Source organism: Petaurus breviceps, unplaced genomic scaffold (genome assembly GCF_028583685.1).
Source record: "Petaurus breviceps papuanus isolate PSGF00001 unplaced genomic scaffold, PetGlider_PUasm1.0 470, whole genome shotgun sequence".
Classification (NCBI taxonomy): domain Eukaryota; kingdom Metazoa; phylum Chordata; class Mammalia; order Diprotodontia; family Petauridae; genus Petaurus; species Petaurus breviceps.
This window is the reverse complement of record NW_027186350.1, coordinates 4219650-4246498: the sequence shown is the minus strand read 5'-3', so window position 1 is coordinate 4246498 and position 26849 is coordinate 4219650. Positions and strand designations below refer to the sequence as shown.

Below are 26849 nucleotides of genomic sequence, written 5' to 3'. Positions count from 1 at the left end.
TTTTAGCCATAAGGAGCTCAGGCTGAAAAGGGAATGAGGGTTGGGGTGAGGTCTGAGACCAGTTGTAGAGTTTCCTGTAATTTTTTTGAGAAGCATAAAGGCTTTTAAAAGTTAGCGTCGTAGAGGGGAAAAGCCTGTTATCACCTTCGGGTCTGGCCAGTGTCCCACTTTTAAAACCCCGGTGCTATTTTTGTCTGTATGTCCTTGGAAGCAGGTGTGGCCTTCACATGTAGGCCATGAGTGGATTGTATTCAGGTCTTGCTGTGCATGTCTGTATTACAGCCAGAATGAAGTGAGTCCCCTGTTAAATGTGCCTGAAGTAGCTCGGCCCCTGTGGCTGTTTGGGACAGGGGCTGGGGGCTGAGGAAGGTACCAAGTCTTCTTGGTCTACACACTGGTTTTATTTGCTTGATACTTTATTGTTCATTTGTTTTAGACTCACTGTGACTCCATTTTGAGATTTTCTTGACTATCATACTGGAGTGGTTTGCCATTTACTTCTTGCCCTCATTTGACAGATGGGGAAACTGAGGCAAACAGGGTTAAGTGACTTATCCAGGGTCACAGAGCTATTAAGTGTCTGAGGCTGGATTTGATGAATCTTCCTAATCCCAAGCCCAATGCTCTATCCACAGTGCCACCTAGCTGGACACATTTACTTGCTCGATATATTCCTGAAAAGTTCTAACTTGAATTTAAAAAAAAAAATTAAAATGTCAAAGTTTTAAAAACAAATGTTAAAGAATTGTTGTTACATGCAATTGGGAAATGAGATACACAGGCAATGGGGTATAGAAATGCATCCTGCCCTACAAGAAAGTCAGGGTGAAGGGAGTAAGGGAGGATATAAGAGATGGCAGACTGGGAAAGGGGTAATCAGTATGCTTTCCATCTTGGGGTGGGGGATAGGGGAGAGATGGGGAGAACTCAAAATCTTGTGGAAATGTATGTTGAAAACTAAAAATAAATAATGAAAAAAATTAAAATGTTATTTTAAGTGCCCTAGTAAATTCATTCTCAAGAAATATAGCAAGTTGGGGAGACTAGGTGGCACAGTGAATAGAGCACTGGCCCTGGAGTCAGGAGGACCTGAGTTCAAATCCAGCCTCAGACACTTAACACATACTAGCCAGGTGACCTTGGGCAAGTCACTTAATCCCAATTGCCCCTCCAAAAAAAAATCAAAGAAATAAAAGAAATATAGCAAATTAACATTGTGGTTGTTTTTTTTTTTGTGATTCCTTTGCAGTTAGAATAGTCACACCTTCATTTATCTGTTTTCTAAGCCTACATTTAAACTCCCAGGTGTGTCTTTATATAGTAGGACATACATAGTGAACATTGTACTGTATACAAGGCTGATGTTTTTAAATATAATCACACTTCACATGGGCTAGGACAGGTTGTATTTAAAGGGGTACTTGTGTGAACTTTTGTGTGACAACTAGAATTTATATAGTACTTTAAGATTTTCAAAGCACTTCCATAGATTACCCCATTAAGTGCTATTGTTATCCCTACTCCTCAGATTAGGAAACTGAGACTGGGAGTTTAAGTCTCTTGCCCAGGATCACACAGCCAGTTAAGTGTCTGAGGCAGGATTTGAACCTGGCTCCAGGAAAGCCAGAATATTCTCCCATACAGCTTCAGTGTAAATCCAGGTTTCTCAGTCAGCCTGAACTTGCTTAAAGTGAAGTATATACATGTTCTAGATTTTCTGTTACAGGGTAGGTCTGGCTGCACTGTTTGGGGATTTCTATTGGTGTTTGAAACAGACAGTGAAGTCGGTTCTCCCAGTCTTTGTTCAGTAGTAACATAGTGGTTCGCTGTGGTCCATCATGGGCTCCCTTGCCCATCCTCCCACACTCACCAGCCTCAGGTGGAAAGTTTTCTGCTACTTTCACTACCTTACCCCTGGCCCCTAGGAACCGTGACAGCCACCCACGTTCCTTACCTGCTCACTAAGGGTTTTTTGTTTTGATTTAAATGTGGTACTGGTAGGGGGAGGGCAGTGGAAAAAAATATCCAGTAAGAGCATTAGCAGCCCATGAGACGTGAATGGTGAGAATTTTAAACTGCCTTTTATTTCCATTTCTAGGCCCTTATGGGGCAGTGAAGTTGTGCCCCTTACGTGTAATTCTGAACACCCAAAGAGAAGCCATGCTGACATGGGAGGACGACATGGGGGAGCTATCCAGTTGTCCAAAGACTGATGTGGAGGGAGTGTGCGGCATAGTGGAAAGAAAGATGGCCTTGGGTCAGGAAGGCCTGGGCTCCTGTTCCTGCCTCTGGCCTGTGCTGGCTTTGTTACCTCAGTGATAAGTCCCTTAGCTCCTCAAATTCCCCAGAAAACTCTGTAAGACCACAAATAGCTGATCAGTTTTTTTTTTTTTTTTTAGCAATAGGGGTTAAGTAATTTGCTCAAGGTTACACGGCCAGTTATTTCTGGGTGTGGTGCTGAGTATCTGAGCCTGGATTTGATCCAGGTCATCCCGACTCTGGGGCCGGTGTTCTTACTCTCTGAGCCACCTGGCCGCCCCTAAGCAATTGGAGTTAAGTAACTTGCTCAAGGTTACACGGCCAGGTGTTTCTGGGTGGGTGCTAAGTGTCTGAGCCCGGGATTCGATCTCCAGGTCTTCTCAACACTGGAGCCGGTGCTCTTAGTCGCTGTGCTACCTGGCCGCCCCATGGCTGATCAGTCTTAACAGAGGCACCTTCCTCATCCAGGGATACCGGTGAAGTCACAGGTCCAGTTCAAAAATAAAGACTGATGTGGGAGTCCTGGGTGGTTTTTAGAAGACATGTCCAAAATTTGGAGGGCTGCTAGTGGATGGAGTGGCAGACCTGGAATTGGGAAGACTTGAGTTAAAATTCAATTTCAGACAGTTACTAGCAGTGTGACCCTGGGCAAGTTACTTAACCCTGTTTGCTTCAGTTTCCTCGTCTGTAAAATGACCTGGAAAAGAAATGGCAAACCAGTCCAGTATCTTTGCCAAGAAAAACCTCAAATGGGGACATGACTAAAAATGACTTTTCAACAAAAATTTGGAAGAAAGGTTAGATGATGGAAGGTGAATACAAAAATGTGGCATGATTCTATAAAATTTGTCAGGAGTATAAAAGCTCAGAATTGAAAGCTAAAGGGGGAAAAAAGCGTTCTTTTAAGTTACAGTAAGAAAAGGGGAGTTCCAGAGTGGTATAGGACCTCTCTGCTTCCAGGGTGGTTGGAGCCAAAAATAGCTAATGCAATCTTAGCCGGCATTCAGAAGAATAGTATCCAGGACCTGGAAAGCTATGTCCCCATTGTACTCTGCCTTGGTCAGTTTTGCTTTCCGTTTTCTGGGTGCTGCAGTTTAAGAGGGCCATTGCCAAGCAGGAGGGCAGCCAGGATGGCAGGGGCCTCAAGATCATGTTAGATGGGGGCCTCTTGAAGGAACTGGAAATGTTTAGCCTGGAAAAAAAATAAAAGACTTAGAATACTGTCCTGTGGAAAGAGGATTAGAATTGTTTTGCTTGGCTCTGGAGTGCAGAACTAAGAAACCATAGGTAAAAAAAAAGTCACAAAGACTATAGTCTTCATGAAGGTAAATACAGTAGGCCTGGAATGGTGATGCTGCTGTCCTTAAACTTTTTAAGTCTTAAAATATTTTAATCTTAAATTATTTACTTAAAATAACAAAAAGTATTATTTTGCTTTTTTAAAAATGTGTGTTGGGGTGGGAGTGGGGAGAGAACACATGGTCCATCGTGCTACCATGCCTGGATGAAGGCTTTATGAGCAAGCTGGATAATTAACTTAGAGGAGGTTTTGTTTGTTTGTTTTGGAGGGGGAAGGCAAGGCAATTGGGGTTAAGTGACTTGCCCAAGGTCTCACAGCTAGGTAAGTGTCAAGTGTCTGAGGCGGTATTTGAACTCAGGTCCTCCTGATTTCAGGGAGGGTATGCCACCTAGCTGCCCCTTAGAGGAGTTTTAAAGGAGATTCCTATTCAGTATAGATGGCCTGAGGCCCTCCCCAGCTTTTCAAAACTACATCTTTATTTATTTTGTTAAATATTTCCCAGTTGCAGGTAGAAAAATCTTTTAACTTTCATTTCTTAAAATTTTGATTTCCACATTATCCTTTTAAGGAAATTCAATGATTCTCTAGGTTGGGTCACAACAGGAAGGGGGAATTTTCCAGTCATGGGTCGTATGCTATAAAATCTTACTGATATCTGTGAAGTCAGATTTGCCTTCATCTTCTAGGATCCCTAGCTCATCTGCATTCGAGTCATATTGTGTGCATTTTTACATGTTAATTTGCTTGGGCCCAGTGGTAGAGTTTGCCCTGGAATCCAGGTTCTTTTTCCAATATACCTGCTGTCAAAATTCAGTCATTTGACATACAGAGGTGCTTCTGTGATGATCATTCATTATCTTCCTTGTCATTATTGGAAATTCAGACTAAATTAGAATAGAAAAAGGCATAGAAACCAGGTGTGTGGAAAATAAGAGGAATTATAGCCTGTCTCTAGCTTTCTGTCTGAGATTACCTTTTACAAATTAAGCCAGGCTCTTTTAACAATAGTGACACCCAGTAATAGATCATTACTCCAATTCTGAAATGCTTATATGGAAATATGAGGGGAAAGTATGGGAATCAGTTAAGTGGTATAATGCACCAGATCTGGAGTCAGGAAGACCTGAGTTCAAATGTGGCCTCAGATACTAGCTGCGTGACCCTGGGCAAGTCACTTAACCATTATTTACTCCAGTTTTCTCATCTGTAAAATGAGCTGGAGAAGGAAATGGAAAAAAAACAAGTCACGGGGACCCTGAGGTTGTCTTCTAGATACCTTATGACCACTGGCTAGTTCTTTTTCTTACAGATTTTGTCCTCTTAGAAGGAACACATTTACATTGAAGAGTGCCTTTAAGAAGGGCGTTCACATGCTTACTCTCTACTCAGTCTGGAAACCCAGTTCCTAGAACTTAATCTCTTGTAATATCTATAGGGATAAGATGCCAGTTAGGTGTGGCTGTTACAAAATAACTATGAATAAATTATACCTGTTTCTTTTTTTTTTTTTTCAAGTGGATAGTATCCAGTGTCACTGTGATATAGGTACCAATATTGTGCCAAAATTTGGGGAAATTGGGAAGGAGAATTTATTATTTGACCTCTCTGGGAAACAGAAGAGAATATATGATATAAATATTTTAATATAATTAAGTTATACATATCTTGCTATGAGCTTGGGAAGCTTAGATAGAAGAAAGTTTTGTTTTTCTCTAGGATGAAGCAGCGAAGTATGGAACAGTGGGTTTGGAATCAGAGGACCTGACCCCTGACCCTTGTTCCTTGTGTGTTTTTATATACTTTTTTTTTTTTTGGAGGAGCAGTTGGGGTTAAGTGACTTGCCCAAGGTCACACAGCTAGTTAAGTGTTAAGTGTCTGAGGCTGGATTTGAACTCAGGTCCTCCTGACTCCAGGGTCGTTCTATTCACTGTGCCACCTAGCCGAGCCTCAATGTTTAAGTCTCTTGCAGCACTGTGGTGCTATCATCCTTTGATAATTATATAATTATATTTCTCATTTGATAGAAATAACAAGTTCCTTGGACCCTTTGCTGCTTTTCAGGGAAGTAGGAAGGGTGAAAATCAGTTACCAATATTAAGTTTCAAGTTTGGGGGAAAAGCTAAAAATGAACTCTTTGTATAAATGATGCTCTCCCTTCCTTTTACTTTTAAACTACACAGTATGCATGGGCTACACACACACACACACACACACACACACACACACACTCTCTCTCTCTCTCTCTCACTTCAGGTGCTAAGATGAGAAAACTGGGTTTTCTTCTCAGTGACAATGATAATAGCATTATATCTAAGTGGAGATGTTTTCAAAATATATTTTACCTCATTCTGAGACACCACACACTTTAATATTTGATGTTTTGGATTTTTTTTCCTAAATAATTTGACCTAGGACAGTTGCTAAACATGTATTGTTAGAAATTCAGAATTTTGACTTGGCTTTTGTTTTTTTTTCTGAAATAGCAACACTTACTTTAAAAATATAGGTAATGTTGAGTTCTTTCTTAAGTAACGTGCTCCCATTTTTATAGTTAAGGCTGGTTTATTTTCACTGTAATGTTTTATTGAATGATATCTTATACAGATGCAAAAAAACTCCCTTCACTATGCAGAATCAGTCTTTTTTTCACACAGATCACATGAATACATATGTACCTCACTTGATTGAATATTCATTACTAAAAGTTTACTATAAAGTGAATTTCAATAAATCAGACTGTGTTGTCTCACAAACTTTATAAATAACGTTACAGGTGGTTTTCTATGGGACAGGGGGAAGGTGTAAGTGACCCCAAATACAAAAGTCACATTTTATAGGATAGTAAACATTTTACAGTTTCACATTTAAAGGAAAAAATGGTAGTTTTCTCATAAATCTGATGATATCTGAAGAACCTGTGATTTCATTAATTTGAGAACTCCTTCTCCAGTTAGGTACTGGCTTCAGATTCAGGAAGACCTGAGTTCAGATTCTGCTTTGACACTTGTTACCTGTGTGACTCTGGGCAAGTCACTTATAAACTTGGCTTGCTTTAGTTTTCTTGTATGTTAAATGGAGATAATAATAGCACCTACCTCCCAGGGTTGTGGTGAGAATCAAATGAGATCATATTTGTAAATCACTTAACACAGAAGACCAGTTGTCACCATCAGCCACAGTAGCAGAAACAGCGTTTATTTAGTACCTTAAGGTTTGTAAAACACTTTACAAATATCTCATTTTATCCTCACAATAACCCTGGGAAGTAGGAAGATGGGGAAACTGAGGCAGAGAGAGGTTAAGTGACTTGTCCATGGTCACACAGCTAGTATAAATTTGAACTTGGGTCTTCCAGACTCTAAATCAAGTGCTGGCTTCACCATCTAGTCCTGTGAGATGTTTTCAGTTTGGTTTCCTTCCCAGTTAAGCTACTTAGGGAATAACATAACCCTTTAGAAAGAGCCTTAGAATGGGGCGGCTAGGTGGTGAAGTGAATAGAGCACCGGCCCTGGAGTCAGGAGGACCTGTTCAAATCCAGCCTCAGACACTTAACACTTACTAGCCATGTGACCTTGGACAAGTCATTTAATCCCAATTGCCCTGTCTTCTCCACTCCAAGAAAACAAAACAAGAAAGAGCTAGCCCCACTTACTGCACCGAAGGACCTAAAACAGCATTATAACCACTGTTGGAACTTAATACATATTGATTGACTGGATAGGAAACAACAGTTTTGTGGCCCCCCCCCCCCAGTTTCACCCTCCTTCCTTTACTGCTCCACTGAGATTCTAAAAACGTGAGATATAACACAGGTTTAGTATCTCAGAAGTCCAGAAACATGTCAGTAATGAATTGTTCTTTAAGCTCTGAGAAAAACTCAGCTATTAGAGTACTAGGTTTAGCTGCTTTTGTGTAGGAGCGTTCAGATGTCTTGGAGACTAGACACGCCAGCTTTCATGCCTGTGTTCGGTTTGAACATCTTAAAAGGATTTTCCCCTTTTGTGATGAGTCTGGACCTGTCATTTCCTCTGTGTGGGAACTCCATCCACCAGAACAGACCCACCTTACAGCCTTAGAGGTGCTGACAGTTTAAATGCCTTCTCCTTGGTCACAGAGTTGGCCTATGAAGACATTTCACACTGGGGTAACAGGGCTGGATTTGGATTCAGAAAGACCTGAATTTGAATGTTACTAATGACCCCAGATAGATGTAAAACCCTGGAGAAATCTGGTTACCTTTCTCAGCCTCTGCATCCTTATCTGTAAAATGGGGATAACAGTCGCACCCACCTCCCACAGTTATTGTGAGAATCAAATATGTGATGTATGTAAAATGCTTTTCCAGCCTGTAAATGTTGTGTAAATCTTAGCTATTATTACGTGTCAGAATGAGATTCTTGTCATCCATCATAGTACACTGCTTCTCTCATGTTTTCTTACAAGATTCTATTTTAGAAATGTCATGTCTCCCTTTTTCCTCTGGGTGAAGTATAGTAGTTCTTTGTCTCTCGGACTAAGGCCAGTGCATTGTGGCAAAAATGAGCTTACACTTATGTAATATTTAAAATTTATAAAGCTTTCATGCAAATAAGTAGAACCAAAGTTAAGAAAAAGACCAGGTGGTGCAGTGAATAGAGCATTGGCCCTGGAGTCAGGAGGACCTGAATTCAAATCCAGCCTCAGACACTTTACACTTATTAGCCTTGTGACCTTGGGCAAGTCACTTAACCCCAATTTGCCTTGCTTTCTCCCCTCCAAAAAAAAAAGACCAGGGAGGTCTAAACCACCTGACTTGGTGGCTGGAATGCCTGTGTAAGTCACTTAGTTTATCTTAACTTCAGCTTTGTCATCTGTAAAATGGGGATAATATTAGACCCTACTAAACAAGGTTGGTTTGAGGATAAAATAATATACATAAAATTATTTGCAAACTTTTGGTATTTATTATTCCATTTAATTTTCTCAACAACCACTTGAGATAAAGGATAGGGATCATCCAAATTTTAAAACAAAGGCATGAGGACCCTTTCATTGGATCAAAATCAGCATGTTCCTCCAGAAAATGCCTTAGGACATATTCATTAGCTATCTCTGCTCCTCCTAATTTGTACTTGTTCACTCATTTTTCAGTCCTGTCTAGCTCTTTGTGACTTTGCTTGGGGTTAATTCTGGAGTGGTTTACCATTTCTCCAGCTTATTTTATAGATGAGGAAATTGAGGCAAACAGGTGTAATAGGAATGTAAATTTTAAAGATCTTCCCTGCCCCTAGGCTAAAGTGCACCAGAAGCCTGGGGAGGGAGGCTTGTTTTTCAGTAGATACTTTTTGATTGGCCAGTGGGTCCAAAAGGTTGTTACATTCTCTGAGCCAGGAGAAGGCTATATAAGCCCTGGTGTGTAGCTTTGTTTTGGGGGCTCACTTTGAGAAGTGTTCTGTGATTTGATCTGGATTCTGGGAAGCCGTTGTCCGGACCCCCCCCCCCCCTTTGAAAAACCCAGATGTTGATTGGGTATGGATGTAATGGCTGGACAGTTTGGAAATCTGCCTACTTGATCTGTTTCTGTCTTGATAATTCTGCCTGTATACTTTGAAGTTCGGGGTGCTGAAAAACGATATATGTTTGACTGATTAAAGTAAGCTTGTTAACCCATTTTGAGTTGCTTTCCTTTATCAAAGCAGATCCAAGAACCTGTGGTGGCAGCAACCCTGAGGACTCTTGGGGTGCTTGCTGCTACAACAGGGCAAAGTGATTTGCCCAGGGTCACACAGCTAGTAAATGTCTGAGGTCAGATTTAAAGTGAGGGACCCCAGACTGGGCACTCTATCCACTTTACCACCTAACTACCCAGTCCTCTTAATAGCTAAATGGCAGAAGTAATTTAAAATCCTGGGTCCTCATCTTTGCCTGCCTGCCTTTGTCATTATTCTCCCCCACTTAATGAGACTGCTACTACTCAATCCTTCTCCTTGTACTTTCTTGTATGTGTGTGTGTGTGTCTACCTTATTTTGTCTGTTTCTTTCTCTTTCTCTGTTCCTTTCTGTCTCTGTCTCTTTGTGTCTTTCTGTCTCTCTATTTCTCTGTTTGTCTTTCCCTGTCTTTATTTGTCTGTCTGTTTCTCTCTTCAGGTATAAAATATTCATATTCCTGCTGTTCAGCCCTGGAATTGGATGGTCATTCTTTGGGATGTGGCCAAATAGTAAACAAATGTGATGGGAGTTAGTAATTTCCCTTCCCAGCTGATCTCCTCGAAAGGTCATGCATTGATGGAGATACCTTTGTTGGCCCACACTAACTATTTTACGTTTTAAGTTAGGCAGGGATCTGCTGCTGCCACCTGAGCTTTCTCTGGGGTTAAGCCCATGGCTTTCTTTTTGTTTAAATGAAAAAAGTGCCAAATGTAATTATGTAAATATTATCAGTTGCCCAGACGGAGTAATTCAATGTACCTTCTGTCTCCCATGTTTTTTCCTTCACACAGGCTCTCCATCCACGTGAAGCTCTTGGTGAGAAGCTGCCAAGGTAGAAGGTGATGTAATGCAGGGGGAGCCCTGAAGCATCTTTTGTTGGGATTGTGAGATGGTTACCCCAGTCATTTCTTCATGAATCTGGTGTGAGGGGCGGCTTTGTGGAATGAGCCTTTTGTAACGGCGAATCCGCAGGAAAGAGAGACACAGACATTCACTTGGAGGACTCTTGCTGCAAATGGGGCTCCATTTCACTTTGCCAGTCGCTGCCAGGCTGACCTCATACATCTTGGTCACAATGGAGCGGCTGAGCCTTTGAGCACACAGCCATTACATCATCGTTGCCAATTTCAAGAAAGGAGGTAATCAAAGAGGACTTATTGTTGACATGGCTGATGAGATGACTGGGACCCAAATTGTTACCGAGAGGTTGGTGGCTCTGCTCGAAAGTGGAACAGAGAAAGTGCTGCTAATTGATAGCCGGCCCTTTGTGGAGTACAATGCATCCCACATCTTGGAAGCCATCAATATCAACTGCTCCAAGCTTATGAAGCGAAGGCTGCAGCAGGACAAAGTGTTCATCACCGAACTGATCCAGCACTCCGCAAAACACAAGGTAACTCTTCTCCTAAGTGGACACAGTGAGTGAGGAACCATTTAGACTAGAACCTTGCTCCCTCCAGCTGGAACAAGTAAATCTGTGGAAGCTGAAATCCTTCTTAACTTGGGTACATCAAGTGCTTATCATTCGTGAGGTGTTCTTGTTAGAGTCAAGAGTGTTTCTCAATTAAACACAAGTTGACATTTTAAAAAATAAGTTGTTTTTTTATTTGCTCCCCACCCATATGCCCTTTGAGTGACTTTCATTCATTTAACTTAAACATCATTCACTATATTTTGCAAATTAACTTTGACGGTCATAGGCAGATAAACTTAAGAGTTTGAAGAGACCCATAGGAGTCATCTAAGCCACCCCCAATTTGTAAAATAGGAAACTGAGAGAGACCCAGAAAACTTAAATGACTTGCCCAAGGTCACATAAGTAGTAAGTGACAGGGCTTGGATTTAAACCCAGTATGCTTTCTTCTCTCATATATTGCCTCCCTAAACACCATTTTTCAGAGTACTATGGGGAAAAAGTGAAACAGTATACGTTTTAGAAGGACAAGTCTTACCGATTTTATGGAAATAAAACTTTGCCCCATTCCAGTCTTATAGTTAAAAGTTCATTCTTTAAGAAAAAAAAATATTTTTTCCTTATAAACATTTTTCATTAAATCAAGTTCAAAAGTTTTTCTGAAATATTTCACAAAATAATTTCTTGCCAAAAACTGGTTTCCTATATTATAGGAAACATTTTTTAAAAATATGGTGTAGTGGTTTGGGGTCCTTGGTATATGTTTTGTTTTCTGACTTTGTTTTCTTTCTGTGGCAGTTTTACAAGGAGATTTATAATTGTCAAGGTGAGATGAAGTCTTCAGATGGAAATGGCATCATTATTTTCCTCTCTGAATTGGTCTTCATGTATAGAATGAATATTTGTGAGGTTTTCTATCCAGTTATTTAGCCACATCACCTTTTTACTCTAACTACAAACAGAAAACAGGAGGCCATATGTGGCCTCGAGACCCCCGGGGGTAACATTTACATAGTACCTACTATGTGCCACGCTAAGCTAAGCATGCTAAGTGTGTTACAGTTATTACGATTATTACATGCTAAGCTAAGCACCTTACAATTATCATTTCATTTCATCCTCACAACAATCCTGGGAGGTAGGTGCTGTTATACCCATTTTATAGATGAGGAAGCTGAAGCAAAGAGAGGTTAAGTGACTTACCCAGGGTCACTCAGCTACTGAGAGTCTGAGCCCAGATTTGAACTCAGGTCTTCCTAACTCCAGAGCTCTATCTGTTGTACCACCTACTTGCCTAGAAAACTGCATGAGGATAAGGAATTGCCAGCTAGTGGAGTTGAGGTGGTCTCTCATTATGTTCTTTCAAATATCCCCCCGTTTGTGTTTCAGGTTGACATTGATTGCAACCCAAAGGTGGTGGTGTATGACCAGAGCTCTCAAGATGTGTCCTCTCTGGCTTCAGACTCTTTTCTGACTGTGCTCCTGGGTAAACTGGAGAAGAGCTTCACCTCGGTGCACTTACTCGCAGGTAAGAATTGGAGTCAATGCCGGAGACACTGCGTCTTCCAGGAGGGGTGTGCACACCTACCCTCGTTCTTCTGTAAGCTGTGAAAAAGCTCATTTTAGTCATAGATGTTCTGTAAAAAAAAAAAAATAAGTTATTTACTTGTCATGACCAAGTTTGGACCTGGAGAAAAACTCACAAAACGTCCCTCCCTTCTTTGTAGAGGTTGGGACTGTCCATGGGTAGGAGGTATTGCCCATCTTCTCAATGTATGACTTGTTGGTGGTGACCTGCTTTTTAAAAACCTTTGTCACAAGGGATGGCTGAGTGGGCAGGATATGTGTGTGAATATAATCAGAAATCAATGTGATAAAAACAGAAGATACAAATAAAGAGAAGCTGTTTTCAAAGCGATTCACTTAATGGCTTCTAGATACACTTTAAACCAATACAGGTGCTTTATGTAAACTGAAGACTGTCATTCTCCCGGATGGGTTCTTTTTGCCTCATCAGCCATGCACTGGTATTCGGCGTGACTGCCATGCTTGCCGCATTGATCAAACTGAAGGCCCCAGGTTGTGTGCTCCAAGCTGTATTCCTGTACTCAGGAATTTACTTCTTCCGCCATGTGTCCTGGTCCTCCCCTCCCGGCTGTGCCATGTTATGACCCCTCACTCATGGTTTCCCCCCCGTGGATCTGTACAAGTTCAAGAACAGACTAAGGATCTGAAAAATATTTTGTATGTTTGTAGTTGAGAATAGGTCCAAGGTAACTTTAATACTAGTTGTAGACACAGAAGGAAATGTATCCAGAGCTGGGGTGTGTGTGTGTCTGTTTCCCCTACATAATTTCAGGGACTGATTTTTGCTTTATTATATGGGCTGATTGTGTGTGTGTGTGTGTGTGTGTGTGTGTGTGTATGCTGTATAATTTTGGGGAACTGACTTTCTCACTTTATTTTATAGGCTGGTTCTTATTAAGCTTGGCCATTTCCTACCTGTGTGACCTTGGACAAGTCACTTAATTTCTCTGAGACTCAATTTCCTCATCTGTAATTGGACCAGACTGGGGTTAGACTGGATGAACTCTCAGGTTCCTTCCCCCTCCAAATCTGTGAGCCTCTGAACCACTAAATATACTACCCCTTTATGTCACCCTCACAGACATCATAACCAGAGCTCACTGACTGACACTCACATAGAGAACTGGTAGATGCCTAGAGACCAGTCACCCAGAGTTCTGATGAGAGGCCTGGTTACTTGAGCTCTTTCCTTGTTGCACATGTGATCACACAGTTGTGTCACCTGGAATTTTGATTCTTTCGAGACTGAGTCTCCTAGGTGATATGGTGGATAGAAGGCTGGAGTTGGAGCCCAGAAGACCTGACTTTGAATTCTGTCTCAGCAACTTACAGCCCTGTGCACCTGGGCAGTCACATAACCTCTCTCTCACTTTCCCCATCTGGAAAATAGTACCTACCTTCCAGGGTTGTTGTAAGGATCAAATGAGGGGAGGGAGAAAGAGAGAGAGAGATTTATAGATATACATATGTGTGTTTGTATATATGTGTGTATAAATTATATATACACATACACATATATAATTTTGCAAACCTCAAAGTGGTATATAAATGTTAACCATTATAGTTTTTATAGTATTGCATAATTCATGGATGTTTAGAATCAGGACACCAATGAGAAGAGTGTTGGTGTTTAAAAGATGTTTTTTTTGTTTCTTGAAGCAGCTTGGGATGATTGTAAAGAAGAACTACAGGGGCGGCAGGTAGCACAGCGAGTAAGAGCACCGGCCCCAGAGTCGGGATGACCTGGAGATCGAATCTGGGCTCAGACACTTAGCACCCACCCAGAAACACCTGGCCGTGTAACCTTGAGCAAGTTACTTAACCCCGATTGCTTTAAAAAAAAGAACTACACAATTTCCTAGGTGCAAACCTTAAAACTTGCTATACTAATATATGATATGATATGATTAATATGATATGCTATGATATAAATACATACATATCTATATAATTTTATACTTTATCTTACCCTTCTCTGGGTGCCAGTGCAGGTTTCGGGCTACGCTTCACCTGTTAATCCTGCTCTGTCACTCCATGACTGACCCACCTTCATTTCTAATCATATATCTCTAGGATGGTCTTTTTAATGTCATTTTTTATTTGCAAGTCGTTACTAAAAACACACTAAAGGCTATTTATGCCCAACATATGTTTCTCCATTGCCTTTGGTAACATCGAGCAAGATCCAAAATAGGAAACGTGTGTGTACGTATGTACATACATACATACATACACACATACATATGCACACATACACACATATATACGTGTGTGTGTATGTGTGTGTGTTCAGGGCCATTGGGAAAACCTGCCCTGCCAAGGCCTACTCATTCCCTGTCCCCCAGATCACCTTGTAGCCGAGGCAGAGCTCAGGCTATGTCCTGTGGGGCACTGACAAATGAGTAAGTGCCCTATTGTTTGTTGTTGTTTAATCAGGTCTGTTGTTTTTTTTTCAGTCGTGTCCCACTCTCTGTGACCCCACTTGGTTTTCTTAGCAAAGATACTGTAGGTTTGCCGTTTCCTTCTCCAGCTCATTTTATAAATGAGGAAACTGAGGCAAACAGAGTTAAGTGACTTTCCCAAAGTTACACAGCTACTAAGTGTCTGAGGCTGGATTTGAACTCGGGAACATGGGTCTTCCTGACTCCAAGCCCAGTGTTCCACCCACTGTGCCACTCAGCTGCCCGTTTTTAGAATACACACGTTTCCTATTTTGGATCTTGCTCGATGTTACCAAAAGCAATGGAAAAACATATGTTGGGCATAAACAGGCTTTAGTGTGTTTTCAGTGACAACTTGCAAACAAAAAGTGACATTAAAAAGACCATCCTGGAGATATATGATTGGAAATGAAGGTGGGTCAGTCATGGAGTGACAGAGCAGGATTAACAGGTGAAGCGTAGCCTGAGACCTGCACTGGCACCCACAGAAGGGTAAGAAAAATACAGTATAAAAGAAAGGCTGGGTTCGGTAGGTCTCCAGTGGCAGGACACAGATAAGAATAGCTTGGAATAGAAAGGGGGGTGGATTGTGAGCAGCATATTTGTGAGGGGGGGAAGGAAGTTGCTCATAATGGTGCTCATACTAATAACTAGCACTTATTGAGGGCTTAAGGCTTACAAAATAATTTTCATTTGTCATCTTCATCCTTAATGACACTGCCAGGTTGGTGCTGTTATTATCCCTGTTTTACAGATGAGGAAACTGAGGCGGACAGAGACTAGATTGTTACATACGTCCAGGGTTACATAGCTAGTGAGCGTTTGAGGGCGGATTTGAATTCATGTCTTTCAGATTCCAAGTCCAGCATTCTATCCACTGCACTACCTAGCTGCCTCATCCGTGAAAGTGTTATAGTATATAATTGATTTAATAAAGTTGTTGGAAGAATCTTAGTTTGGAACTTTTTATTTTATTTCTTTAGAGGCAAATTGGATAAAGAGAGCTAGCCTTGGGAGCCAGAAAGACCTGGGTTCATGCCACATACCTGGCACGGTATTTACTGTGGGCACCCTGGGCACATGTATCTCTTTACCTGTGATTACTCTGAGCAACTTTGTAAGACCCAGAAAAGTCACAGAAAAGGTACTAACTTGCGTTGGTAGGGGGAGTTTCCTTACATGGGACTTCCCTCACGTTTAATCCCACTCCCTGTCTTGTTAGGAAGTGAGAATTTAAAGCCAGGGCTGTTAATAGATTCCTAAATATTCGAATCTTCCATTTTCAGAGAAGGAGGATTAATCATAAACATTTGTGTAAAAACTGTTAAATTGATAGCAAATAAGCTTGAATAGCTTCTCTGTTCCCAAGTTCTCTGAAAAACAACTTTCTTATTTTATCATTTGGTTAAAGTCCTCTGTCCCTTCCTTCCTTATTGGCACAGAGAGAAAAGTTTTGTTTCATTTTATTTTCTCCTTGGGACTACACTCATGCCTGTTGCTTATGCTATGATCTCATCTTGTTTCTGTAGCAGTCTAGAAAACTGTTTAAAATCCAGAGCTGAGAAGTGATTATAGTATCCAAATCCTTTCCCCACTGATGGTGAGGCATTAGACCAGTAGGGTGCAGAGAGATTTTGCATTGCCAGAAGAACTTTCTAAGATAATATGTAATTAGTCATTAAAGATTGATGGGTAGGGCAGCTAGGTGAGTAGAATCAGGAGGACCTGAGTACGAATGTGACCTCTGACACTTGACACACTTAACTAGCTGTGTGACCTTGGGCAAGTCACTTAACCCCAATTGCCTTGCCTTCCCCCCCTCCACAAAAAAAAAGATCGGTGGGCCCTTTTCAGTAGATTTAAAACTAGCTAACATCCAACATTATGCTATGCATTTAGTAGAGATGGTTCTCAGTCTCATATGTGAAACTTTCTGTGGAGTATCCTGGTATCCAGTTATAGGAATCATTCCTTTAAGTGAGCAGACGCAGACATTTTCCTAGATGTACTCTTGTTCCTGTCTGAAATCTTTTTTACATGTATCGGTGACTGCTTTAACAGCTTATTAAGCAGTCACCTCCCTCTTCACAGAGCAACACCTTCCGAAGTTCCCCAAGCCCTGAACACATTGAGGTGATTGGTACACCGGTTTATTTACAATATCTCCCTCTCAGCATCAGTCATCCATGAATGACTAGCAGCCCTTTCCTCCTTGGGAGCCGTTGCAGCATCCATAAACAGAGAAGCTTTCATCTGTTTACAGTTATAAGGAGTATTTTTAGCTTGCCATGCCCCTGACCAGTCAAAAACAACCCCCTTTTTCCTTCAAAGGCAGATAGGTGGCATGGAGGATAGAGTGCTGTGTGTGGAATCAGGAAGATTCATCTTCATGAGTTCAAATCCAATCTCAGACACTTACTAACTGTGTGACCTTGGGCAAGTCACTTAACCTACCCTGTTTGCCTCAGTTTCCTTGGCTGTCAGATGAGCTGGAGAAGAAAATGGCAAACCACTCCAGTATCTTTACCAAGAAAAACCAAAATGGGGTTGTAGAGATTTGACTACAATTGAAAAATGGCTAAACACCATTTAAATAGATGGGAAGGCCATGCTTTGAAAGATGTTTGTGGTAACTGTGGACAGTCTAGTCAGATGCCAAGATTGAGCCAATTAGATCACATGCTGAGGAGTTAGGGCAGAAAAACAGGTGTTTAAGTTGTTACTATCTTTTTGGGGTAGAAAAGTAAATGGATCAGCATGGAAAAAACATCCACGTCAGTAGTTAGAGGAAATAGCAAGGTGGTTGGAGATGATCCAGTATTTAAGATATCTTTTTTTTTTTTTAGAGGGGGCAAGGCAGGGCATTTGGGATTAAGTGACTCACCTAAGGTCACACTGCTAGTAAGTGTGTCAAGTTTCTGAGGCCAGAATTGAACTCAGGTCCTCCTGACTCCAGGGCCAGTGCTCTATTCATTGCCTCCTGACTTAGCTGCCTCCTAAGCCATAATTTTTGAAGTCTTCTTTGCTTTTGTTTTTATTTTTGATTTTTACATTAAAAACTTGTCTTTCCATAACAAATTTTGTTGTTTGGTCATTTTTGGTTGTGTCCAACTCTTCATCAGCCCATTTGGGGTTTTCTTGACAATACTAGAGTGGTTTACTATTCTCTGGATCACTTTACAGATGAAGAAACAGAGACAAACAGGATAAATTACTTGCCCAGTGTCACACAGCTAGTGTCTGAGGATGAATTTGAACTCAGGGAGATGAGTCTTCCTGACTCCAGGCCCTGACTCTATCTACTACATTACCTAGTTGCCCAAAACAAACTTCCTCACACAGTATAATTAAGTAAATATTAATATTTAAGTAATATCAATTACTTAAATAATTAAGTAGTAGTTAAGAAAAGCCATCTAGTATGATTGCTTTTCTTCACTGCATTTGTAAAGTACTTTGAGATTCTGTAGGACAAAAGGTGCTAGATATATGAGATAGTCTTTGTCTATATGCATCAAAAGTATGACATAAATTTTTAAAATGCAGATAAAAAAGTCACAAATGAAGAGTAGTTTGATAGAACACAGAATGAGTTACCTCATAGAATGAAAATTTGCATTTGATCCATAGTTTGTCGTGGTCAGAAATAATCATTTCCAGGTGTTGATCCTGTTGGTAATGGGTCTTTCAATGATTAGCTAGGTTGGTCTTCAGAAAATAGGCTCAAGTCTGAAGCCAGGACCATACTGGAAAGCATTTCCAATATGGTAGCACCTGCTAAAGTTTATGCTCTGTTGCCGTAACCTTTGAAATCCAGGCTTATTTCCAAAACATCATGAGGTATCATATTAATACTTTATGGAGGTCTTTTTTTTTTGCTATGGCTACCTGTGAGATAAAAATTTTTAAATTACCCTGATTCCTAGGATTCTTGATTCTGCCTTCCCCTTTTGCAGCAATGATGGCAAGGTGGGTTTTATTATATACCCTAAAGCTATATGATTTCATGGTCATTATGTATTGCAATGTTAATGATAAGTTTTCGCAAAAAAGGACATCAACATATTGCAGTTTACTGGTTGCTGAGGACAGAGGGGTAGAGAAATTCCATTAAGAAGGTGATAACACTCTCCAAACCAAATCAACATACACTATAATACTTGATGATGGCAATGTAAAGATGGGGAAAAGGTGAAGATCAGGAGAAATACATAGAAAAGTATGGCTTAGGAGAAAGAAGAGAAATCATAGATTGAGATTAAGCAGAAGCCTTATGCCTCTATATCATGAATGCCCTTAAAAAAAAAAAACCGGGGGCAGCTAGGTGACACAGTGAATAGAGAGAGCACTGGCCCTGGAGTCAGGAGTTCGGCCTCAGACACTTAACACACACAAAAAAAATAGCCGTGTGACCTTGGGCAAGTCACTTAACCCCAATTGCCCTCCAAAAAGAAAAACAAAAACAAAAAAATGGTACATGTAGGAGCCCCTTTTGTATACTGAAATTTTATTCAGTGAAAGCCACAGGAAAAAAAGATATTGATCTGAGCAGAACAGCAGACCTGGCAGAAAACTGTCTTTCACATTTAATGTTTTAGAGAGGACCTGTTTGAAAGAGCACTGCACTTAGTGAGCCTCTATAGAGATGACTGTAGGGCAGTCTGGTGGGGTCTGCTTGCTGTAATTCTCTCCCCATCCCAATCCAGGCTCCTTTTAGCTGTCGAAGTGGCTTTTCTAAAGTAAATCTGGAGTTTCTGAAGACCAATGTAGCTAATCATTGGGCTACCCCCTTCTTCTGGATACTCCCTTAACTGGCTTTTCCTGTCACAGTTCTGTTCTACTAGTCTGACAGGTATTGCTCCCAGGATCTCTAATACAAAATGTTCTCTTAGGCATTCAAAGCTCTTCATAACCTCTCCCCCTCCTACCTTTCCAGTCTTCTTCCATCTCACTCCCCAACACGGACTCTTCAATTCATTGACACTCCATCTCTCAGCTTTGGGCATTTTCCCTGACACTCCCCCCTTCCTGGATCATTCTGCATGAACTACTGACCCCTCCGGTTTCCTTTTACTTTTTTTTTTTGGAGGGGGGGAGGTAGGGCAATTGGGGTTAAGTGACTTAGGCAAGGTCACATCGCTAGTAAATGTTAAGTGTCTGAAGCTAGATTTGAACTCAGGTCCTCCTGACTCCAGGAACGATACTCTATTCGCTGTGCCACCTAACCGCCCCCAGTTTCTTTATAAGTTCCAGTGAAAATCCCACCTGCCTCAGGAAGTCTTCCCTAACTCTTCTTAATTCTCCTGCTTTCCCTCTTTTCATTATTTCCCATTTTTCTTGTATATAGTTTGTTTGTACATATTTGTTTGCTTGTTTCCTCTCCCCATTAGAGATTATAAGCTCCTTGAGGGCAAGGATGGGCTTTTGCCTCTATTTGTATCCCCAGTGCTTAGCATAGTGCCTTAAGTATAATAAGCACTTAATAAATGTTTACTAAATTGAATTGATCCATCAGTTCCTTTCCATATGATTTCAGAGGTTTGAAGGATATTTCTGGAGAACTATAAGACAAAGAACTTTTTTGAGGGATATGGGAAAATTAGTGTATCGTCTCTCTGTTCCATACTTGATAGAATTGTAGAATTGACTTTTTTTAACCTGCATCAGAGGTGGGTCTTTGAGATTAGGCATCAAAGATCAGCAACCAAAGCAGGAATCAAAGGAACCCAGGGACAGAAGGCACTGGAAGCCAAGACATCCGAAGACAGATTACAATAAGATAGAGTAGCATTTGCTTCAAGACAAGACATCTGAGTGGAGGCACCAGAGGTCTCTGGCTGCTTGGCTGCTTTGCTTAGGAGCTATGCCGAGTGCAAGAGAGGCATTGCTTTGCTTCAAGCTGATGCTCTGCAGAAAGGCTACATTGCTCTTCATCACCATTTGTAGCTTGAAAGAGGGTTAATCTTTCTTTCTCAAGCTGTCTGTGTTCCACTTTTTAAAAAAGAAGACATAAGAACGGGAAAGACAGACTTTGCAGCTGTTTGCTGGGAGCTATGTTGATGAGAGATATTGCTGCTGGGAGCTGGTTGGAGATTGCAGAATCCTGCTGTGTGAAGAGCTGGATGGGTTGATCTTTATTGCTTTTCAGTGCCCAGCAAGGAACACACTTAGAAATCTGCAGGCCCCTGGCTTAGGACTGCTCTATTACTGGAAAAATTGTAATACTGGCATTTTTGTGAAGAGAGGGTAACACTTCCCCAGAACCCTGCCAAGGGTGACTATGTTCCAAAAGACCTTGACACCGCTCGAGCAGCCCAAGAGTAATAGAAAAGAATCTTTGCCCACCAAGTGAAACATGTACCAGCACCTGCATGAACAGTCTTAACTCCATTATTCAATCATTCACTCCAGCCATCCTAGATTTTACTTTATCTTTGCTTTTGTTCTTACCATTTAATACCAGAGGTGACCTCACTTTCAACCCATAGAGGGGTACCTTCAGTGTCTCTAAATCTTGACCATCCTAAAAGTCCACATCCTACCTCTTCTATCAAGCCTTACCCAACCTGCACTCTCTGAACTTTTCATAACCGTTATTGCATATCTAAATTATTTGGTAAGTATGCATGTACCAACTTGTAACATCCCATACATTGTTTTCCTGAACTATTATCTAAATCTTACATTGTTGTTTATCTATAACTTGTTTCTGTCTTGTTTTCTTGATGGAATCTTAAACTCCTTGAAGTCAGGAACCTTGTTTCAGACATTTTTGTATTTCCCAGGACAATTGATTCAGTGTCTTACACATTGTAGGGGCTTAAATAACAATTTTGTATTTTTGCAGTAGCTTTCCTTTGTAAGTTAAAGCATTTCTGTTTTATAGTAATACCATTGTGTAATTCCAAAAGTATGGATCTGACTATGTAACTCCCTTGTTTAATGAACTCCAGTGGTTTGCTCTTACCTATAGGATCAATTGCCAATTCTTTTTAAAGTATTTCAAAACCTTACTCCCGCCTAACTTTCCAGGCTTATTAGACATTACTTCTTTTGTACTCTAAGGCCCATCTACTAAGACAGACCTTCTGATTCTTCTTTATATAATACATTTCATCTTCTGTCTCATTACATTATATATCTAGGACTCAATCCCTCTTCATCTCTGCCTCTTAGGGTCATCCCTAGCTTCCTTCAAAACATTCTCCTGTTTGAGATTTTTCCCAATTCCTGCCCCCTACCACCAATGCCAGTTCCCCCTCCTCAAATAATTTTGTTTTTATTTTATACATTAAAAAAAATCTCTTTATGTATATACATGTTTCTTCTCTTAATAGGATGTAAATTCCTTAGGGACTGGTTCATCTTTGTTTTGTATTATATTATTTAGAATGGTGACTGGTACGTAGTAGACATGTATTAAATGCCTTTTGGTTGACTGATTGATTGGTGGATTGGCTACCCCCTTCTTCTGGATACTCTCTTAACTGGCTTTTCTTGTCACAATTCTGTTTTACTTGTCTGACAAGTAGAATTTCTATGCAGATAGCTTCTAGATCTGTATATCTAGCTTTTTCTCCTATCTTACATCATGTCTACAACGGAATGCCCCACAGACATCAAAAACTCAATATACCCAGTACTGAATGCATTATGTTTTCACCTCAATCTGTACACTTCTCCTCAACTTTACAGTTTTTCTTAAAGGCACCACCACCTTTCCAGTTGTACAGGTTTCTAACCTAAGAGATGTTCTCAACTCCTCACTCTCATTCTCCCCCTCCCTCAATAAATCAGTTGCCAAGTCTTATAGATTCTGTTTCTTCCACATCTCTCCTTTCTACCCCTTTCTCATTACTTGCACCTAATCCACTGCCTGCATCACCTCTGGCCTGAACTACTGCAATAACCTCCTGACTGGTCTCCCTGCATCCTGCTTCTCACCTGTCTAATCCATCTTCTGCACAACTGTCAAATTTGATATCAACCAGTAGGTCAGTAAGCATTTATTAAGTACCTACTGTATAGATACAGATAGGCAAAAAGAAAGACAGTCCCTGGCCCCAATTGGTTTATAGTCTTACCGGGGAAGACAAAACACAAAAGAAAATAGAAGAATGGGGTTGGGAAGGAGGAGTCTTAGGGGAAGATACCATCATGTTTGGAGTGCATGGTCCCAACCTCCAATCAGAATGGCTGAGAAAGGAAGATCAAGGCTGATAATGTCTTACAGGATGATGAGGTTACCCCAATAATGAGCTTCTCTAGGCATGGTCAAGAAATCAGAAGAAGTCCCAAAGTAGTGCACCCCAGGTGAGAAATGAGGAAATGGTATTTCTAAAGTATAATTCTCTCCAAATCCCTCTCCTGCTGGAGACATTCCGGTGGCTTCCTGTTGCCTCTGTGAGAAAATAGTCTTTCACTTGGCAATTAAGTCTTTTACAGTTTGGCTCTAACATTTTTAGGCTGATTATAATTACTCCTCTAGGCTGCAGCCAAATTGGTTTAATTGCAATTCCCTGTACACGCCTTCCCCATGCCTAGAATGCCCTCCCTTTTCCCCTTTGCTTTTCAGAACTCCCTATCTCCATTCCAGGCTCAGCTCAATGCTACTTGGTTCAAAAGGCCATTCCTGATTTCCCCAGTTGGCGTTCCCCTGCCCTTCACCCTTCTCTTTTTCACCAAAGCACTCTGTATTTTCTCTTCTATCATCTTAGTAGAATATAAGGCCCATGACAGCAAGAACTGTTTCATCTTTATCTGCAGTACTTAGGATGGTACCTGACACATAGTAGGCATTTAATGCTTATTGATTGATAAAAATTAGTTCCCAGATCCATTAAGATAGTCAAGTCTCTAGTGAGTAGGAAATCCTACAACAACATCAAGTCTAGTCTTCTGAAAAGTTAAAAGTTTTGAGAAATTGGAATTTGTTAAGTGATTAAGGCTCAGAAGTTTCCTTTGTATAAAAAAGGGCAAACATAATGTCTTATGGGAAAGTGCCCAGTATCAAAATATGAAGTAAATGCCCTGAAGAAATTTAGTGTTAGCTCATATTGGCCTTAAAATAGTCCATTTGAGCAAAAAAAAAAAAGTGTGTGTGTATGTGGGTGAATCAACCAATAACTTCATATTCAAGGAATGATAAAAGGACATGAACATATGCATGTTGTGTGAAGTCCAAATAAGTTGCCCCAAGAACAACTTGTTTTTCAGTGGCAAGGAAAAAAGAATTCCATATAGTCATCAGTAGTTCTCCCTGTAAGCAAAGCATTCCATTATAGTAAGCAAGCCTGTATTTCTTCCCAAAAGATAGTTGACATAATTATCTATACAATTCCATCTTAATGAGGAAGAATAAATTTAATTCTGTTTAGAAACTTTAACACTGTAGTGTGTTGCCAAACTTTTTTTTTTAATTGTAATTAATTAACAAGCCATGAGGTCAGTTCCTATCCCACTTTTATTGTGCCCTAAGAACTAACTCATAAAGAACAGCAGTTGGGTGGAATGAAGTGTTTTCACCTTCAGTGTACATCGTATGTAATGGAAAAATGGCAACGATCCCTGTTTGGCCAGCGAGGTCAAAGAGGAATGCATGCATCTTAGAGCTGGTGTTCACTTAATCAGGGAATGTATAATGGAATTGTGGTGAGCTTGATTCAGGAATATTTATATACTGGTTTTAGATGGGAAGATACAGTGTGACTGAGCTGAAGTAGGGAATAGCAACTTGAATAGGGATTATTTCATTCTGCCTTTGTATCCCTGATGCTTAGCACATAGTGCTCTCTTAATAAATGCTTGCTGATTTATTGATTGGCACTGGCATGTCTAAGGCAGGGGAAAGGAAGGGAATAAAAAGTAGGAGAGAAGTAATAACAACAGTAATAGCATTTATTTAGTGATTGGAGGTTTGCAAAACACTTTACAGGAGGTATCCCATTTTATTCTCACAACAAACCTGGGAGGCTGGTGCTACTATTAGGTAGGTGCAGTTATTATCTCAATGTTACAGATGAGGAAACTGAGGCATGTAGTGGCAAAGTGACTTGCCCAGGGTCACACAGCTAGCGAATGTCTGGGACTGGATTTGAACTCGGGTCTTCCTGACTCCAAGCCCAGAACTCTAAGCTGCCATTATGGAAAAAATAGGAAAGTACTGAGGATTGGGAATTAAAGATTACCAGGAATATGGTAAATAGGTTTAGGAGGAGTAAGATACAGGTAGTGTAATCCTAGAAACTTTGAAACCCAAGATACTGTAGCAACCAAGTAATTTATTTTAACCAAAGAGAAAAAAGTAGCCAAAGAAATTGAAATAAAGACCTAAGATTTAATTACCAATTCCAATTACTTTTCTCTCCCCTAAACAACTCCTTGACTTTTTTAAATAGGCATAGTAAATGGGTAATAAATATTTATGCCTGATCTGTGGCTCAGAACCACAACTTTAGGCTTATAGAGACTAATTTAAATCTTAAAGGCATTTTAAAAACCTGGCTAATAATTGCCCTACCTAGGGAAACCCTGGGGACATCTGATTTTGTCTTGTTTTTAGCTCTCCACTGGAACTTTTAGTATTGGTGTTTTGTTTGTTACTGAGTCCTTTCAGTGGAGTCTGACTCTTCTGGCTCCATTTGGGATTTTCTTGACAAATGTGGCTTGCCATTTCCTTCTCCAGTTCACTTGACAGGTAGGGAAACTGAGGCAACTGGGATTAGTGACTTGCCCAAGGTCACACAGCTACTATGTGTCTTAAGGATGAATTTGAACTCAGGAAAAGGAGTCTTCCTGCTTCTAAGCCTAGTGCTCTATCCACTGCACAACCTGGTTGAATTTAAATGTAGTACAATTTTTATCAAGTCTCATAAAGAACAGGAAAAAGGCTCACATTGGAATCTGGTTAGTAGAGGAATAGTTAGACGCCCTCCTTTTGATGAGTGACATTTCCTTGTGTCTCCCCTTAGGAGCCAAGTCACAATCCCTACAAAATTCATGGCACCAGCCAGATATATCACTACCTCCTTTTTCTTTTTTTTTTTCTTTTTGGAGGGCAGTTGGGGTTAAGCACTGCCTCCTATTTCTTGACACTTGGTGCCAATCAGTCAGGTGTCACTTACTGACGTGCATCTTTCCCTCCTCCCTCCAGTGTTGTGTTCTGCTAGAAAGAGCACTGAATTTGTTGAAAGAAAACCCTGGGTTCAAATCCCGTTAGCTGCTTCTCTCCAGTGTGACCTTGGACAACTCAGTTACCTTATTTTCCTTAGGTCTAAATAAAGGGATTGAATTGCATGGTTTCTGATGACCCTTCCAGCTCTAAATCTATGACCTTGATTGAAAGTAACTCCCTAATTTTTTTTTTATCCCAACTCCTGTTCCTGCAGATCTAGGCTTTGCCCATCTTCTTGCTCAAGGTCACAAAACCCAGAAGCTCCTCTTTTTTCCTGTTGGGTGACATTTCAGGCCTAAAGTTTAAAGGGTCAGGATGCCGTATCTACAGACTAGTCCTTAAGAAATAACTGATAATGTTAGAAGACTGATGATTTACTAAGAATTTATCTGTACATTATACTTTTGAGTTACCATCACAACTCATTTTTGTGGCCTTCCCAAGCAAGGCAGAATATTCTCCTATTTTCTCTTATTATTTAGTTATTCAACTTGTACCCTATTGCCAGATTAACCATCCTAAAATGTCATTTTCATCATGTCATTGATCTGAGAATTTATAGTGACTCTTTATTGTCTGCTGCATTAATTCCAAACTCCTTTCTTGACTTTGGGCAGCTAGGTGGCACAATGGATAGAATGCTGGGCCTGCAGTCTGGAAGACTCCTTTTTCTGAGTTCAGAACCAGCCTCAGACACTTAGTAGCTGTGTGACCCTGGGCAAGTCACTTAACCCTGTTTACCTCAGTTTCTCATCTGTTAAATGAGCTGGAGAAGGAAGTGGCAGACCACTCCAATGTCTTTGCCAAGATGGGATCACAAAGTGTTGGACACAACTAAAACAACAACAAATAAAATTCTTGATTTTAAAAACCTTGTACAACCTATACCCAAACTTTTTCTCCCCCCATTGCAAAAAGGACAGAGGATAAAGATTGCACTTGGGCTAAGATTGGGGAGGGAGGACAGGCTATCCAGAGCCAGAGTGA

At 40.6% G+C, this 26849-nt stretch overlaps 1 protein-coding gene across 3 annotated transcripts in view; it reads left to right on the top strand.

Annotated features, from left to right (window-relative positions):
• The window catches only part of DUSP16 (dual specificity phosphatase 16), a 104646-nt gene that overhangs the window by 44353 nt on the left and 33444 nt on the right, over positions 1–26849 (top strand). For all 3 annotated transcript variants that reach the window (XM_069101502.1, XM_069101501.1, XM_069101504.1), the window contains exons 2-3: positions 10039–10640; positions 12051–12189. In XM_069101502.1, coding sequence (XP_068957603.1) covers positions 10413–10640; positions 12051–12189 — 367 coding nt within the window. In that variant the 5' untranslated portion in view covers positions 10039–10412. The remainder of the gene's footprint in view (positions 1–10038; positions 10641–12050; positions 12190–26849) is intronic.